We start from the raw sequence: 17833 nt of genomic DNA, 5'->3' as shown, positions 1-17833 counted from the left end.
GTCAGCCCATGGGGTCGCAAGAGTCAGACACGACCTAGTGACTAAACCACCACAACCCATGTCAGAACATCAGTAATGGTACACGTGTGTTTTCAGTAGTTCAGTGAGAGCTGTTGAGAAGCTGTAGAAAGGAACCTGGTGGGAAGGTACCATCTCAGGAGGAACGTGCTCTCTGTGCATCCTCATCTGGAGGCTTGTTCTCCATGACAGCAGTGATGCCCATGGTGTGTGGGGGTGAAGCTCTGTCAAGTGTGGACACACGGGTTTTCTTTTCTACCCTTTGTACAGAAGGACTCCCTGGGACAAACATGAAGAGCGCAGCCAAGCCTTGGAGTCCAGTGACCAGGACAGGGAGCCAGGGGGTGGACCGCCCCCGGCCCCTCCCCGGCCCCTCTCCCGGCATGAAGAGCTCTAAGTCTTCCACCTCGCTGGCTTTCGAGTCCCGACTCAGCAAGGTATGGATGGGACACGGGGCAGGGCTGCTGGGTGCCCCGAGGCAGTGAGCAGGGCCCCAGGAGGGCCCCAACATAGCTGACCTGAAGGCACAGAGCAAAGGGGGTGCAGTCAGGGTGCCCTGGACTCGAGAGGAAATCTGTGGTTGGACAGAGACGGGACCCCCTGCATGGACCATGTGGGCTCTCCAGCCAGAGTCAGCATCCACTGGACTGGCTCAGGGTCACCAGGGTCCTCATAATTCAGGTGTCACTGCCCCACTGGCTTGCATCTGGACTTCTCCTCTCAGGGTTCCCCTCACCCAACCAGGGCAGCCCTTGGGGGTCTCCCCTGCTGGCTCCTCCTCACCCCCTGGGGTTCCTAACATAAGTGGACTGGAGCACCTCCTTCCACCCTGAGATGAAACTCAGAGACCTTGTCACTGGCCTACACACACACACACTCTGGAGAAATCAGTGTAGCATCCTAACTATAGAAGGAACAAAAGGAACATCATTTATAATTAAAGCATCACATTTCCACCCACAACTGCCTGTGCGTGGCTCCACTGAAGGACGTATGGTGCTTCTTGGTGCCCCATGGATGTGGCCACTCTGGACAGACAGATTCAGGGTTATCGTGTTGATGACTCGGGCACTGGGAAGGCTGGGGTGATGGTTTGAATGCTGAGCACTCTTGGTGAAGTTGTGAACCCAAGTGCAGTCTTCCCTTGTTCTTAGAAAGTTGAGTGTATCTTAAAGTCTTATAAGAAACACATTGTCTTTATACGTAAAACAAAGGGGTGTTCTCCACTGGGATAACAATCAAAGATGCTCCAGCTCTGCGAGTGTCTGAGGGATCTGTGAAGAGTGTGGATGCAGGCAGTTCCTTGTGCCAGGCTGTCAGGTTCTCAGAAGGACGTCTGGGGTCTCCATCCTCCCACACTGTAGACGCCAGTACCGCCTACAGTCACGGTGGCAGCTAAAGACGCCCCCACAAAATTCTGACATACTCCCTGAGGAATGGCACTGTTCCTGGTGAGGACAGTTCTTGTAGGTGACAGCATCCACTCATAAATTCTGACACCGCGTGGGGGTGACACATGGATGTGTGTCTCCAGCCAGCGCTCCTCCGGCTGCCTTTGTGACCCACCTCCTGGGTGTCTGGAAGGGCCCTTGAAGGTGACATACTCAACATTGACTGCTCTCCTTCCCCTCCGTCTCTCCCGCCTGCAAACCTGCTCCTCTAGACTCTCCCTGTTCCAGTAAATAGCAGCTCCCTCCTGTCATCACCCAGGCAAAAGCCCTGACATCATCTCCAGAGCCTCCTTTCCTCCCATCCCACGGTTCACCTGCAAAACATCCCAGGGACCACTTGCCTGCTCTTGACTTTGTAGCCTACGCTCCGTTCTCAACAGAAGCCGGGTGGTCCTTTCAACACAAGTCAACACAAGTCACTCCTCTGCTTAAAATCCTCCAGGCTCTCCCCACCCATTCAGAGGGGAGTAAAGTGTCCTCCCACCCTGCTGAGCCTGGCTCCCTGGACTGCATGCACACAGCTTCTGGGCTCCCCCTGTGCTGTCCTGTTGCTCCCTGGCAGTGCTCAGTATGGGCTGAATACCCGGCAGGGGCAGTGGGTTAAGAACAGCTTGCTAAAGAGGGGGTCAGACAGGCCGCATCAGGACCTCAGCTCTGCCCGCTCCTGGCTGTGGAACCTCAGGCTGCGCAGCTGCTCTGAGATGGGGTGAGGACTGTATCTGCCCTGAGATGTAAGTGTGGATAGTGTCCTGCACATAATTTTGTTTATCATTATTCTGTTATCCTGGCCCTGACCATTATTTCCATCGTTTTAATGTTTATTGTCTTTGACCTATTGGGAGACATCTTCAATATGGATTTTAAATGAATACATACGTTTCCCCCATAACCGACCCTGAGAACTTCTGGAATATATTAAAATATTTTCAAGCAGTATTTAATCACAGGTGAAGCTCAGGTGTGTTTCCTACTGCTGATGAACGAGTAAAATGGTGGCCATTTCTGCTTTGATGGATGTGTGTTTTGGAAACTGGTTCCAGTGGGAGGACATCGTGGGAGACGCAGACACTCCTCTGGAGGCTCTTGGCTCTTGTCCTGGTCCTCCGGGTCGCCAGGCCTGAACCTGTGAAAGAGGGTGACGGGGTTGGGGGAAGGAATAGCCAAGAGCTGCACCCCCGTACTCTCTGACACTCCTCTCTGCCTCTGTGGGCAGAGGAAGAAGACAAAACCCAGAGCCCAGAAGAGAAGGAGGTGACAGACATTGACAGAAAAGCAAGTGACTTCCCCCCAAGTGTTTTACTGCTGAAATCTGAGCACTCAGAGAAGCTGAATTACACACTGAACACGACATCCCACCACCTGGATGCCATGGTCAGCATCTCACTGCGGCTGCTTTACAGGACTTCCTGGGTGGCTTGGTGGTAAAGAGTCCACCTGCCAGTGCAGGAGATGGGGCTCAACCCCTGGGTCAGGAAGAGCCCCTGGAGGAGGAAATGGCAACCCACTCCAGCATTCTTGCCTGGGAAATCACATGGACAGAGGATCCTGGTGGGCTACAGTCCATGGGGTCACAAAGAGTCAGACTTGACTGAGCACACACACATTACCTATGACTGCTTTGCAGGAGTTGGACACATATAAGTATAGACAGATATGTTTTCACTGGCCCAAAATAGGAGAACTAAAACACATGCACCAAAAGTAGAATGAAAGACCCTGCTTCAGATGCTGGCCTGAGCTGTGGAGCCGTGGAGGAGCAGGTTTGTTTGGGGAGCAACAGGAGCCTGGATGGGATGGCGGGGGTAGGGGGCCTACTGTGAGTCCTCATGTCACTGAGTCCAGCACAGAGAGACAAGCCCCCCGGGCTCCCTGATGCAGACAGGCCACGTCACATCAGCTACTAGAAGGCCCATGTCTATTAGTCAGGACTCCCTTGGTCACAAATGACAGAACATTGACTTGAACAGAAGAGAAATCTATGGAAGACATTTGAGGTTCTGGGTCACTGTGTGCAGGACAAAGGTGCAAGACCAGAGAATAGAGAGACCGGGACCATGGACTGGGACTCCCCAGGACTTCACGTCACCTTTCTCTGCTTTGTCATCTTCTTTGTCGCGTGGTATGAAGTCTGGCTGTCAGTCCTGCCCGTGCCTCCCCCATTCCTTGGAGGGTCCAGCTGCTGCTTGCTTCTGGTTGGTTAAAAGCAAGCAACAAGCAAAGTATTGGGAAAGGTCCCTGCTTGGTGAGCACGAGTCATGTGTTAACCCCATCCAGTTTCCTGTGGCTGGGGCTTAGGGTCCCCATAAAGCAGTCTCATGGTTTATGTTCTCCTTGAGTCTTGGGGACCAGGTCAGTCCTCTTGTTGTCCTTCCGGAGAGAATGCTCCACAGTTGCACTACCTGAAGCAGGAACCACCAGCCTGTGTGGCAGTGATGAGCCCTAATGTGTGTTGTGAGTGCAAGACACACATCAGGTTTTGAAGAGTGAGTGCAAAAAAAGGAAAAGACCTCATCGGTGTGTTCTACATTAATTGATAATATTTTGAATGTATTGCATCCAGAAAATATGTCACTAAATTTAAGGTTGCCTGTTTCATTTATGTTTTTTAATGTTCATCCCAGACCATGTAAACTTAGGTCCATGGCTTGTATAATATTTCCACTGACAGTGCTACTCTAAAACCTTTTGGTTCTCAAAGTGTGGAACCCACAGCAGCAGTACCAGCATCCCCTGGGAACTCGTCCGAAATGCAGATCCTCAGGTCCCACCCAGACCTAGGGGATCAGAAGCTTGGCAGGGGTGCTGGGGCTGGGGTGCAGGCATCCGTCTGCGGTTTAACAGACCCTTAGGATTCTGACAGACCCTGAAGTTTGAGAACCACTGCTCCAACCATTAACATGTTTTCCTCTTTGAAAGACCAGATTGTGTTTTGTGTGATTATTTGAGAACTTTGACTTCCCCCGTCCCCATCTTTGTGGAATTGAAGGAATCTCTTAGCTACATGAATCTGTGAGCTGTTCAGACATTTTCCTTTTGTAAGCTTTCATATACAGGTGCTCAGCAGCTTAAATATCAGTGGAAGAGTTGGTGAAAATACTTATTACACACATCAAAGCAAGACCGAAGCTTTCGTAGGGATCTTGTATAAGAAACCAGAGATCTCAGGTGGTGCCGAAGCTGCATTTGATGACCAGGAAACAAAGCTAAGAATGCAGCCATGAACAGAGAAAGAAGAATTAGTAACCTCACTCCAGCGGTGTGGCCGGCATCTCCTGGCTCCTCTTAGGCTTTGACCCAGTGGAAATGTTCTGTGTCTGATATTGCCTCAGAGGACAGGATCAATCTGGGGTCTGTATGTCCTGCCTCTGGGGAAAGTACTAAGCAGTGAGTCTTTCTCCAAAGGAATTTCTCGTGGAAGGTGCAGGACAAATGAAGGGCTCCCTGTAAAAGCTTTGCTGCCACCCAAATGGGCCATGCTGCACTAGGGAGACAGCACGCCACTGGCCTGGAGCACATCTGTCTTATCCTTTTGCCAGTGAAGGATGGGATCAGATCTTTTTATAATACAGGTTGGGACCCTAAAGTCCAAGAAGAGGCCGAGGAAGTTGGGTACAGCTGGTAAAATGGAACTCAGAAGTGGGCTTCGGAGTTCACTCACATCGGTATCATGGCTTGATCTGTTTATCAAGTAGAGAAACAAAAGCACAGGAAAAACCCACAAAAGCACAGAGAGGTAAAAGTGATTTGCCCTGGGTCACACAGCCAGTAAGAGGCAGAGCCAAGACTCCAGCCCAGGATCCCAAGTCTGGACTTAGAGCTGGTGCCCTGAGTTGCCACCCTGTGCCGCCCATGCGACATGGCTTTCCTCCAGCCCTGCCCATAAGCCCTCACCCCGGTGGTGTGCCTGGCATCTCCTGGCCCTTCTTTGGCTCCAGCCCAGTGAAAATCTTACAGGCCTTGGAAACACAGTCCTGGGCCTGCCTCCCAGTCCTACCTCACCCACGCAGCCTCGAGTGAGTTAGTTAATGTGCTTTGTCAAGTCCAGGGTAGTCAAGTTGTGGTTTGAATCAGAAGTAACATGTGAGTCAAGGACCTAGAAGGACCCAGGCTGCCACATGTCATCAGCTCCTGTCTGTTCCCTTAATTCTGCCTCTGACCCTCCAAACAGGCTTATCACCCAGTCTTAACAGCAAGAACTTGACTTTGCCTTCCTTCCCCCTACCCCTGCCTGCCCTTCCAGCTGCCTCCTCTCTCCCCTCCCCCACCCCGCCCGATCCCTCCTTCTCTTCTGCTCACAGAGGGGTCTCTCCAGCGGACTCAACTGGATGGCTCTCCCGGCTGGAACACACACGTTTCCCTGTTGTCTGCTCATTACATCCGAATCCTTGTCACTGCTTCTCCTCATCCTTATTTCTCCAGGAGCCAGGAGGGTCCTGCCCTGGTCCCATGCGCTCCCCCTTCCTTCCCCGCCCTGCTCCCTGCCCCCAGCTTTTAGCGTACACCTGTGGCCTCAGGGACACCCCGTCCACTTGGTCCTCCGGGCCTGGTCCAGGGCACCTGCTCCGTGAGGACGCCCACACCTCCCGTTTTTGTTTTCCTCACTCCTCATGACGAGTTCTGAGTCACCACACAGGAACTAGCCCCTTTGCTGGTTGTTGACCCTGAGAGCAGGCCGCCCACTCTGCTGTGACCTGTGTGCACCCTGGCCCGTGGATTCGGCACATTGTATGCACTGAGGGTGGACGCCCAGCTGGCAGTCGGCCTTCGGAGCACAGTGTCCAGGATGGTGGGAGCAGCTCTGGGGGCTGTGGCGAGAGGGGAGGGGCCCCAGGCTCTCTGTTCCACACCTTCCCTGTTCTCCCTCTCTGGGCTTCTTAACCTTCAGGAAATGGCCCTAGAGCAGGATGGAGCCCCTGACCAGTGTGGTGGCCTGGGCTTCCTGCTCCAGGTCTCCGTTGATTCAAGGGAATTTTCATGCTGTTTCTCCAAGTGTCATGTGTGTTTGTGGAGGCTCTGGACACCTGCCTGCCTCGTCTTCTAGAAGGATCCCTTCCACAGCCGTCTTTAACCAAGACTGTGGTTGGGAGAACTTATTTGTGGTTTTTCTCCTTCAGCTCAGGTATGGTTTACCTGGGCCAGAGTGTGAGCTCATTTAGGCCTGCCCCCCCACCCCCCACTTCAATACCTTTCAGCAAATGTTTGTTCTCTGCCTTCTGTGCCAGGGAAGAAGGCAGACAAGGAGCAGATCCTGCTGTCTTTCTGCCATCACTAACCATTCTTCTGGCTCCACAGCAGTCCCTCTCCTCCATCTGAACAGTGTGTGTGGGGTCGCCTGCCAGTGCTTGGGGTGGGCACCTGTGGATATTCACCTGTTTGTATCTCTTCCCTCTGAGAAGGGAAGAATCTCCAGAGGTTTTTGTGCTACTTTTTATTGTCTTTGAATTTCTTGTGTGTCACTCTATCCTGACTTCTGTGTGCCATATAGTTCTTTTTTCCTTGGTTCCCAGTCTTTTAAGAAAAAACAATAATACATCGGGACCATCCTAGTGGTCCAGTGGTTGACTCCCTGCTTCCAATGCACGGGGCGTGGGTTCCATCCCTGGTTGGCCTGCACGCTGGGGGCAGGGGGTGGGGGTGTCTCAGCCAAATAAATACATAAAAATACACACCATGTTTTAAAAACATCATTATTTGAATGTGATTGATGGGTGGTGACCACCCACGACCTTACACGGATCTCTGAAGCAGTGCTGGAGGCCCGCGCCAGGACCAGAGGGCATCCAGGTTTGTCCACTCTGCGCTGTTCCCTCCGGCCGGGGTGGGCAGGTGGGGCCCGCTCCGTGCTGTGCCGGTTTATGGCGCCCCTTCCCGAAAACGCATCTCTTCACCCTCTCTCCCCCACCTCTCTCAGCTCAAGCGGGCCAGCAGTGAGGACACGCTCAACAAGCCTGGGGTGGCCGCTGCTTCCGGGGCAGCAGCTCGGCTGAAAAAGACGTCCACGTCCGGTGCCATCTCTGAACTCACCGAGAGCCGCCTGAGGGGCCCCTCAGGTAGGTGGGAGTGGGGACAAGGAGAGACTCAGGCGTCGGGGGCAGGCAGGTGGGAGGGTCTCAGGGAGGTGGGGGCAGGTGGGCGGGGTCCGGGGAGGGGCGGGGCACGTGGGGGGAGCCCAGGGCGGAGGAGCCCAGGAGGCCCTTTCTTGTCCATTTGAAATTATCTCAGGGCTTCACTCCTCCTTCCCCCGTCAGGTCTGTCAGGACCACTTTGAGTCAGGAGCTTTTAGGCGACAATATTCCACAACGGGGGGTTTATATGTCTCGGGGAGACAGACACAAGGGGACACGGAGGCGGTGGGGAGCCCTGTGTGTCTCTCCACCCCTCTGCTTGTCCATCACCCTGCACGTGTGGACTTCGTGGGGATCCAGGCAGGGTGGTACAGGCCGTGGGGCTGTCTTGGGGTCTTGGTACTGCAGTGTAGACGAGTGTGTGGGCCCACAGGTCCCTGGCCAAGCTGCCCAGCCTGCGTCCTGGGTCCTGGGTCCTGTGGAGACCAGGAAGAACTCAAGGCTGCTCGCAGTCGCTCAGACGCCAGTGGCCGCTGAAAGCCGTAGGCATTCTCTGTGTTAGCAGTTTTTTGAGAAACAGAAAAGGTTTTTTGTTTTTTTTTTTAATCCATTATTCAGAGCATTGGAAACTTAAAACATCAAAGAATATATTTCATTTTCTTTTGCAGCATGTAGATAAGAAAGCTGAGCTTTGCGTGGTCCAACTCACAATGCAGGCCCATAAATGATCGTAATGTATTGCTCAGTTATCCAAGATGGGAACAGCTGAAATGTTCATTTATGATAGGGGTTTAATGGTAGCCTGCTTATGACTTCCTCACTTTTACATAAAATATCACAGATTAGCTTTCCAAAGGTATATTTTAATTTACTCTTTTCAAAAAGTTGAATCTGTAAAGAATATATGTGACTTTTTTTTATGATGTGGGGGGAATGGGCTCATGTTTCTCTACAACCGTTTTACTTTTCAAAAGACTGGTTTCATGCTAAATATACACACATTTGCTTTTTCTAAATAATTTTACTTATTAATTTTTGGCTGCACTGAGTCTTCATTGCTGCGCAGGCTTTACTCCACTTGCGGTGGGCAGGGGCGGCTCTAGTTGCCGTGCTCAGGCTTCTCCCTGCAGTGGCTTCTCTTGTTGCAGGGCACAGGCTCTAGCATGGGCTTCAGTAGTTGTGGCTCCCAGGCTCTAGAGCGCAGGGTCAGTAGTTGTGGCTCCCAGGCTTAGTTTCTCTGCGGCATGTGGGATGCTCCCTTATCAGGGCTGGAACCTGTGTCTGCTGCATTGGGAGGTGGATTCTTTACCACTGAACCACCAGGGAAGCCCTCACACATTTTGCTTTTAAAATACAGCATATGAAAGTACAGTATATTTTTATCAAGCCAGCCTAAGACTGTTTTTACAAGTTAACAAAGTACCATGAAAAAACTAACCGACTGACCTCACTCTCAAATATTGATGTAAAAACGTTGAGGTGAAAATTTTAGCAAGAAGAATTCAACAAATTAACAGCAGTAGGGCATATCAAAACCAAGTGGATTTATGCCATCCAAGATTGGCTTACTAGGAGATTCAGGAATATAATCCTTCACACAGTATTAATAGGCTAAAGAGGAAAAACCATGAGGTCATTCCGATAGAGATGGAATATGCCTTGGACAAAAAGAGCACTCTTTGATTTCACTTTCACTTCTTTCTGATTAAAAAAAAAGAAAGACTCTTGGTAGATTACAAGTGTATGGGTACTTCTTTAGTGATATGAAATGTATGTATCTCTAGCCAAAACCAACATTATGCTGTATTGTGAAATCTTAGAAGTATTTCCATTAAAATCAAGGATGACTTAAGTTTGCCCATCACCAATTTTTTCTGCAAGTATTAAGCTAGGCAGTGAGACAGGAGAGCTACAGGAGGGTGTTCATGATAGAACATAATGGTGATTTTATGCAGACAATAACATTGTATGCTTAGAATTTCCTGAAAGTTGTATCATTAGAAAAACCTTATCATGTTCTGAAAATCTGATAGATACGATGAGTTCAATGAGTGGCTGATTATAGAATGTGAAATACCAATAGCTTTCTCATCAGTAACTAGTTAGGAAAGATAATAACATAAGAAATAATCCCATTTGTAAAGGAATGAAAAAGGTAAAATACCTAGTAGTAAGCTTAATATTGGGACTTCCCAGGTAGCACAGTGGGTAAAGAATCCACCTCCAATGCAGGAGATGCGGGTTTAAACCCTGGGTAGGGAAGATCCCCTGAAGAAGGGAATGGCAGCCCACTCCAGTATTATTGCCTTGAGAATTCTGTGGACAGAAGAGCCACAGTCCATGGGGTCACAAAGAGTCAGACACAACTGAGCATGCATGCACACAAACAATATGACCAGGGCCTATATTTTAAAAAATCTTAAAACTCTTTTAAAAGGACATAAATGAAGGTATGCATAAGTAGAAGGGTATATACCTGGTTCTTGGATAAGACTAAATATAACAAAGATTAAATTTAGTAGATATGTTAAATAAAACAGATGTCTGACATATCCTATGAATTTGTCTTCATCTCAGTTAGAGTATCAGTGGGAATTTGAGAGCAGAAACACTGATAAAATGAGACCGATTTACATGAAACAGCAGTCTCAACCTCAGACGATTTTGCCCTTCACCCCAACCCAGGGAACCACCGGCAAAGTCTGCAGAGATTTATTTGGCATCACTGGGGGTGATACTGCCATCCAGTGGGCAGAGGTCAGCGGTGCTGCTGAGCTTCCTGCAAGGCACAGGATAGCCCCTCACAGAAAGGAAGGGTCCTGCCAGAAATGTCAGTAGTGCGCTGTTGGTAAACCCTAATCTAGAAGAATAAATACTCTCCGATAACCAGGAAGTTTCTGAAACATCAGTGATCGGGCAGGACTATTCAGTGGAGCAGACAGTCCACAGGATTGGAAGATTTCGTGTAGGATTACAGTAGCATTTTCTATCAAGATGGATAATTCACTCACAAGTAATGACTGATTGGGTCTTTAGGAAAAAATAAAGCTGGATCCCTATCTCATGCCACTCATCAGAATTAATTCCAAGAGGATTAAAAATTAAACCTTAAAAAGTGAAACCATGAACGTGCAGAGGGAAAACATCAGAGAATCAACTTGTGGTCTTGGCCTTGGAAAGAACAAGCACAGAAATAGTCAAGCACAAAAGTCAACTGGTGGAAAAAAAAAATCACATAAATATTAAACACTGCTTTGTAAATAAGGGGAAATTATTTGCAAGACATTGTAACAAATGGGGCTTATTTACAACGAGTTTGTGTAAATCGATAAGAAAAATGGTACAAAAGAAAAATGGGTAGTTCATATAAAAAGGAAATACAGATAGCCACTACAAAGATGCTGGGACTTCCCTGGTGGTCTAGTGGTTAAGAATCTGCCTGCCAATGTAGGGGCATAGATTCGATCCCTGGTCCTGGAGGATCCCACATGCTGCGGGGCAACTAAGCCTGTGTACCATGACTACTGAGGCCACGAGCCCTAGCGCCTGCACTCCACAATGAGAGAAAGCCCAACAACAGCAACAAAGACCCAGCACAGCCAACAGAAAAAAGATACTAAGTCTCACTTAGAGGTAAAAAGATATAATTCAGAGCAATAATTAGATATGTGATTTCTCCTAACAGATTAGTAAAAATTAAAATGATTGAGGAGCTTCCTTGGTGGTCCAATGGTTAGGACCTTGTACTTCCACAGCAGGGGACACAGGTTCAACCCCTGGTCAGGGAAATAAGATCCCACATGCTATGCAGCACAGCCAAAATAAATTTTAAAAAAGAACTACAAAATGATTGATAATTTTTTATGTCATTAAGGGTGAGGGGAGCCACACCACATATTGCTGATAACAAGGACAATCTGGTAAAATCTATCTACATTTGAAACACATATGATCTTTCACCAAGGATTTCTACCACTTAGCATTTAGCATTACTGATATGCTTGAAAAAGAATGCCTATATACATAAACAAGATGTTTGGTTGTGGCATTATTATAACAGTAAAGCACTGGAAATATCCAAGTGTGTATCAGTCCAGGGCTGGTTGCATAATGAGATTTTGGTATAGCAGAATAGTATGCAGCCATGAAAATGGACATGGTAGATTTGTATGTACCGACAGGGAAAGATTATTATTAAGTGGGGAAAATAAGATGGTGTGTATAGTCTGACCTCATGTGTTTTGATTTTAAATACATGATTTAATTTTTGAAATCATAACTGTTTTCCTGGAAGGATGTAGGGATGTTACTTTGAGGAGTATTGAAAGCGGTGGGGGAAGGAGACCTTCCATATTAGACCTATCTATACTGTTTCAAAATGTTAAAAACACATGCAGACATTGCTTTAAAAATTAAAAACAGAATCAGTTCAGTTCAGTTGCTAAGTCATGTCCAACTCTTCGAGACCCTATGACTGCAGCACACCAGGCCTCCCTGTCCATCACCAACTCTCGGAGTTTACCCAAACTCATGTCCATTGAGTCGGTGATGCCATCCAACAGTCTCATCCTCTGTCATCCCCTTCTCCCGCCTTCAGTCTTTCCCAGCATCAGGGTCTTCTCCAGTGAGTCAGTTCGTCGCATCAGGTGGCCAAAGTATTGGAGTTTCAACTTCAATATCAGTCCTTCCAATGAACACCCAGGACTGATCTCCTTTAGGATGGACTGCTTGGATCTCCTTGGAGTCCAAGGGACTCTCAAAAATCTTCTCCAACACCACAGTTCAAAAGCATCAATTCTTTGGTGCTAAGCTTTCTTTATAGTCCAACTCTCACATCCATACATGACTACTGGAAAAGCCATAGCCTAGACAAGACGGACTATAACCTAGATTTTTTTTTTGCTTTAGCCCAATCCTTCCTCTCCTACTTACCGTTTAGTGTGTGTCTTAACCATTTCTTAGTCAGTAATTTAACTGTTTAATCACAGCACATGTTTCCTTTATTCAGGATTCTAGAGAAAGACTTCAGTTTTATTGGTTTCCACACTCCATGGACTTTAGTTTTCTTATTCTCACATTGAGGAAATAGGTACAGATCTTCAGCTCAGTGATGTCATAGCAAAAGTCTGTGAATGCTTCATAAACTGTGATGGGCTATTTGGAATGTATTCTGACAGCTATCATTCAAATTCCTGAATGTAATGAGATTACCTTGATTGTAATGAAATTACATCCTTTGACTTAATCAAGTTGGATTAAAAACTTGCGCTTGTCTCTGGAGCTTTTGGGTTTTAAGTGCGGGCAGTCCTCAATAGGGCTTCCCTTACAGCTCGTTGGTGAAGAGTCTGCCTGCAGTGCTCAGTATTCTTATATCAGCTTTTGTACAGCTGGCACTTTTGTACCTGGTCACATATCCCCCAACCACCTCATTCCTGTGAATTCAGACCCGTGCCTCAGCTGACAAACCGGCCATTAGGAGCACTGGCCGACAGGTCACCCATCAGCAGGTCTGTCTCTGCGGCAGGTGCCAGCACCCCTGCCACTGTGCAGTCGTGTTAGGTGGTTCTGTGAATATCGGCTCACACTTTGTCTTTATTTTATGTGCATGAAAACCAGGGGAATGAGAGCACTGGCACTAGTAATAAGTATGGGTTTTAATATCTCAGTACCATTGAGACAAACAAGGAGGTGACTCACTGTTAGAAAGGGCACCCCCATCAGGAGCTAACTGGAGTCACCACCACTCTTTATAGATTTAGCTGTAAAGACAAAAATGAAACTAAAGAAAAGAAGGAAAATACTAGCAGTATGTGGTTGATTTCCTCTTAAAGGAAAGATGTAATTATAAATTGTATGTAAACTCTTAGGGGACAGAATTCTTTTTATGGCCCTCAACATTTGGCTTTGGGACATGTTTTCAGTAATGGTGTGGGATGGTATAATCTGTTTTCTTTCAAGTATATTAATTTTGGAAGGGATCCTGTCATGAAACAATTATACAGTGTTGTGATTTTAAACTCATAGCAGTTAAACCTGTGATCAGCCTGTATTGTACCCTTTGCTGGGAATTGATCTGTCCTTGGGGAGGAGCCCTCAAACCTAGCACAGAAGAAAATGCTCACTCTTTGAGTACTACTGATCATATGATGGCAACTGCTGGTAATGCACTGTCTAACCTGAGTGCTGGGGGAGCTTGGTGAAGGGGCTGGATTGTCTCCGGGTTCTGATGTCCAGGCCCAAGCATCCCCAGGGCCCTGTCACCATCTGTAGTGCCCAGAGCAACCACTGGAAGGCAGGGAAGGGTCTGGACAGGGCAGGTAGTCCAGCCCTACCTGGTACCCTCCCCCACCCCACCCCACGCCCACCCCACACCAGGGGTTGGCCTCGCTCAACCTCACCACAGCCTCCAGGAGAAGGCAGTGTTTCGTCCAGATCACGACACTTCAGGGAGGTCACATGAGCGTTACTTTGTCTTCTCCATGCCCACCCATTTCCACACTGAACACTTGCTCCTCCTAACTGATTTCGAATCAGTATTATAACATCTCTGTGGCAGAGCCCAGCCCAGACACCTGCTTCTTTTCTCCCTCCAGTGTCTGTGATGCAGATCTGGGCTTAACTGATGGGCATGGGCTTAGAGAATGGGGTGGCCCCTGGTGGTAGATGGCTGTCCTCCCTGATAGCCCCTAACTGCACATCCCAGGGCCCCAAGAGATGCTGAGCCTTTTGGGTACCCCCCTGCCAAAGCTGCAAGGGGGTCCTGCCACTAGATGGCAGCCTCATCCACACACTGACTCATGTTCTGGAAGCCCCCACTCTGACTAGAGGTCCTTTTGACATTCATGCAATTAGGTCAGCAAACATTTTTGAGTGCCTACTGTGTGTCTGACACTGTTTTAGGCAACAGGGCAATCTCAGGGGGCAGGACAGAGATCCCCCATCCGTGGAGCTCCATGAACAGACATGGCCGAGAACAGTGTGGGCCCATGGCTCAGCCGAGGTGGGAGGGGCACAGGACAGAGGGCTGGGGTTGGGGGCTAAGGGAAGGAGGAGTGACTTACCCGGCCTCATTTTATTTACTTTTTTTTTATTTTTAATTTTTTATTTTTATATTGCAGTATAGCCAGTTAACGATAGCTATACTGGTGGCTCAGACGGTAAAGAATCTGCCTGCAATGCGGGAGATCTGGGTTTGATCCCTGGGCCGGGAAGATCCGCTGGAGGAGGGAATGGCTAGCCACTCCAGTATTCTTGCCTGGAGAATTCCATCGACAGAGCAGCCTGGCAGGCTACAGTCCATGGGATTGCAAAAGAGTCGGATACCACTACTATTAGTCAATTAACAATGTTGTGTTAGTTTCAGATGGGCAGCAAAGGGACTCAGTCATACATATACATGTATCCACTCTCTCCCAAACTCCCCTCCCATCCAGGCTGCCACAGAACATTGAGCAGAGTTCCCTGTGCTCTACATTTTAAATATAGCAGTGTGTACATATTGATCCCAGACTCCCTAACTATCCCTTCCCCCTACCCTGGCAACCATAAGTGTGTTCTCTAAGTCTGTGAGTCTGTTTCTGTTTTGTATCATGTGTTAAGATTCTACATATAAGGGATGTCATATGATATTTCTCCTCTGTCTGATTTACTTCACTCAGTATGACACTAAATCCATTCATGTCTCTGCAAATGGCATTATTTCATTCTTTTAAATGTCTGAGTAGTATTCTATTGTATATGTGTACCACATCTTCTTTATCCATTCTCCTGGACTTGACCTTATTTTACAAGGAGCATTTTGGCTGCCTGTGCAGACTGGACTAAGGGATGGGGGGAGACCCAATCAGAGGTTATGGCCAGGCCCTAGGAGAGAGCCTTTTCAAGGCTGAATAATATTCCTTGTATGTAAACCACATTTTCTTTATCCCTCCATCACTGACTGACCAGGAAATAGCTTTAAGTTGTGCAGTGTCCAGGGTGACACCACTCTGAGGAGGTTTTGAACTTGGTACTGCTATTATCAAGTCTTGGATCCTTTGAGGGTACCTGGTCATCAGGGTTTGGTGGCTTTCAGAGTTCCTCTCTGGGAACCTGTGGTTCAGAGGAGGGCAAACTCTCCCTACTTGTTCCTCCAGAAATACTGACTTTTTTGCAAAGTCTTCCCGTCCAGAAATGTGGCCACCTCTCTGAGCCTTCCTTTTTGTCTTTCTCTATAGTCCACATATTTCTTCTCCTTTTTCTTCTGTTTGTTGAGTTTACGCCCAGGTTTATACTTTTATTACTTTGTGGATGGGATTGCTTTTTCTTCTTTTTTAACGTGGAAAACTTCATCAACATGTATGTCATCCTCCACACTAATCTTCTCTGTGTCCTTCCAATTTTAGGATGTGTGCTGCTGAGTTGAACATTCACTGTATTTTTTTAATTAGATATTTTTAAACTATCTAATTTGTAACTGACTCACTGGTACTGATGGTTTTCAGTTTATTCTCCCATGATCTCCAAGTGGACGATTCTATCAGCTGCAGATAACAAAGCCCTTTGTCTCCTTCATCCCTGTGGCTGTGTCTTTTCTTTCTCATTCCTGCTGTGTCGTGTGAGTGACACTCGGGTTGTGTTAAATGCTAGTGATGTCCTTGTTCTCATTTTACTGTGATTGCTTTTGATCTTTCCCCATTAAATTGGATGCAGAAAGTTGTATTGAGATATTGATTTGCAGGTTCAGTTCTTCCTTTCCTCTTTTGCTTAAGAGTTTCTAGATTGGGTGGTAGGTTTATTAAATGCCCTCAAGGCATTCTGTTATAACTTTAATTATTGAGTTTCTCTTTACCCTGGAGCCTCCTTCAGGGAATTCAAATATGTGTATATTCTGTCTCCTGAGAATGTCTTCTCCATCATGTATTAATATTTTCTTTAATCCTTTTGATTACTTTCATGCATCCTCTGATTTTTTTTTAAAGTTTATCATCTAATGTGCTTCACTTTGTTTCTTTACTTCAGCTATTGTGTATTTCATCTTTTGTCTGATTTATCTGATCTCAAATTGTTTCTTCTTCATAACCTCTTGCTGTAGCTTCACAGCTGTAAAAGCTTCTTGAATTTTAATGAGGATACACATTAGAGATTTTCTAAAATTTCCTATTTCTTCCAGTAACTGTTTCATAGATGCTTATTTATCTGGACTTCTCAGTTGGTTCCCTTCTTATGAATGGCCAAGACTTTCCAGATAGATCTAGTGATTTTCTAGAATCATCCATTTTCACAGAGGGAAGTCTGTTGTATCACGTTCTGGGGGCTGTGTCCACATAGGTGGCTTTCTGTCACGCTGAGACTCAGGGTAAACTTCTGAACAGTGACCCAATTTTCTCCCATCAGTGTCTTTACTCAGTGGGGTATCAGACCCTCCTCCTTTGAGAAGCTTCTCCAGTTTCCTCACCTGTAAGATGAGGTCGACCACACCCATCTCAGGAAGTGGTGAGAAGGAAGCGCAGTGGCCTCTGTGAGGAAGCAAGAGTAGAGCCTAACATGGAACTGTCTTTATGAAATGTGCGTTTCCTCGAAAACCGCCCTGCGCGACAGGACCTCAGAGTCAGGAATTATGGCGATTAGATAAACCCACCTGCCGTGGGCTCTGTCTGGCACATCTTGCCCAGGAGCTCCCAGCTCTGCATTACGATGTGCTTTTTTTTCCTTCCAAAGCTACCATCCCTTGCACTTGGTCAACAATTCCTTTTTCAGTCAAGGTTAAAGTTATCCTTTTTGGTTCGAAGCAGTAAAATTCGGGTCAGGTTTTGACTGAATATATGAAAGAATGGGCTTCCCAGGTGTCACTAGTGGTAAAGAAGCTGCCTGCCAATGCAGGTAGATGTAAGAGACACAGATTCGATCCCTGGGTCAGGAAGATTCCCCTGGAGGAAGACACAGCAACCCACTCCAGTATTCTTGCCTGGAGAATCCCATGGACAGAGGAGCCTGGTGGGCTGCAGGCCATGGGGTCACAGAGAGAACATGACTGAAGTGACTTAGCACACACACACACACACGCATGGAAGAATGTTCCAGCAGCCATAGCACATCGGAAGCGCTCAGCCCTAGGAAATGAAGAACTCCCGGTTACTGGAGTGAAGGTTTCATTCCACGCTAACTCCTTGCTGGGGATGTTGGAGGGTGATTGAATCAGATCCTTACCTGACGTCCTTCTTGACTTCAGGAGGTTGCTGTTAAGCTCAAAGACCTCCTCCTGCGTATCTTCTCTTGTCCCCTCCCACGTGGGGGACACTCTTCCAGGCCCTCAGGCCA

General features: G+C 47.6%; 1 protein-coding gene across 9 annotated transcripts in view; it reads left to right on the top strand.

The window, feature by feature from the left end:
* The window catches only part of SPECC1 (sperm antigen with calponin homology and coiled-coil domains 1), a 210831-nt gene that overhangs the window by 70566 nt on the left and 122432 nt on the right, over nt 1–17833 (top strand). For 8 of the 9 annotated variants that reach the window (XM_043903965.1, XM_043903966.1, XM_043903969.1 and 5 more), the window contains 2 exons: nt 289–455; nt 7381–7519. In XM_043903965.1, the coding sequence (XP_043759900.1) occupies nt 309–455; nt 7381–7519 (286 nt within the window). In that variant the 5' untranslated portion in view covers nt 289–308. The remainder of the gene's footprint in view (nt 1–288; nt 456–7380; nt 7520–17833) is intronic. The other variant, XM_043903972.1, reaches the window with a different exon arrangement.

This window comes from Cervus elaphus, chromosome 5 (assembly GCF_910594005.1).
Source record: "Cervus elaphus chromosome 5, mCerEla1.1, whole genome shotgun sequence".
Taxonomy (NCBI): Eukaryota; Metazoa; Chordata; class Mammalia; order Artiodactyla; family Cervidae; genus Cervus; species Cervus elaphus.
This window is presented reverse-complemented; position numbering and strand designations above follow the sequence as displayed.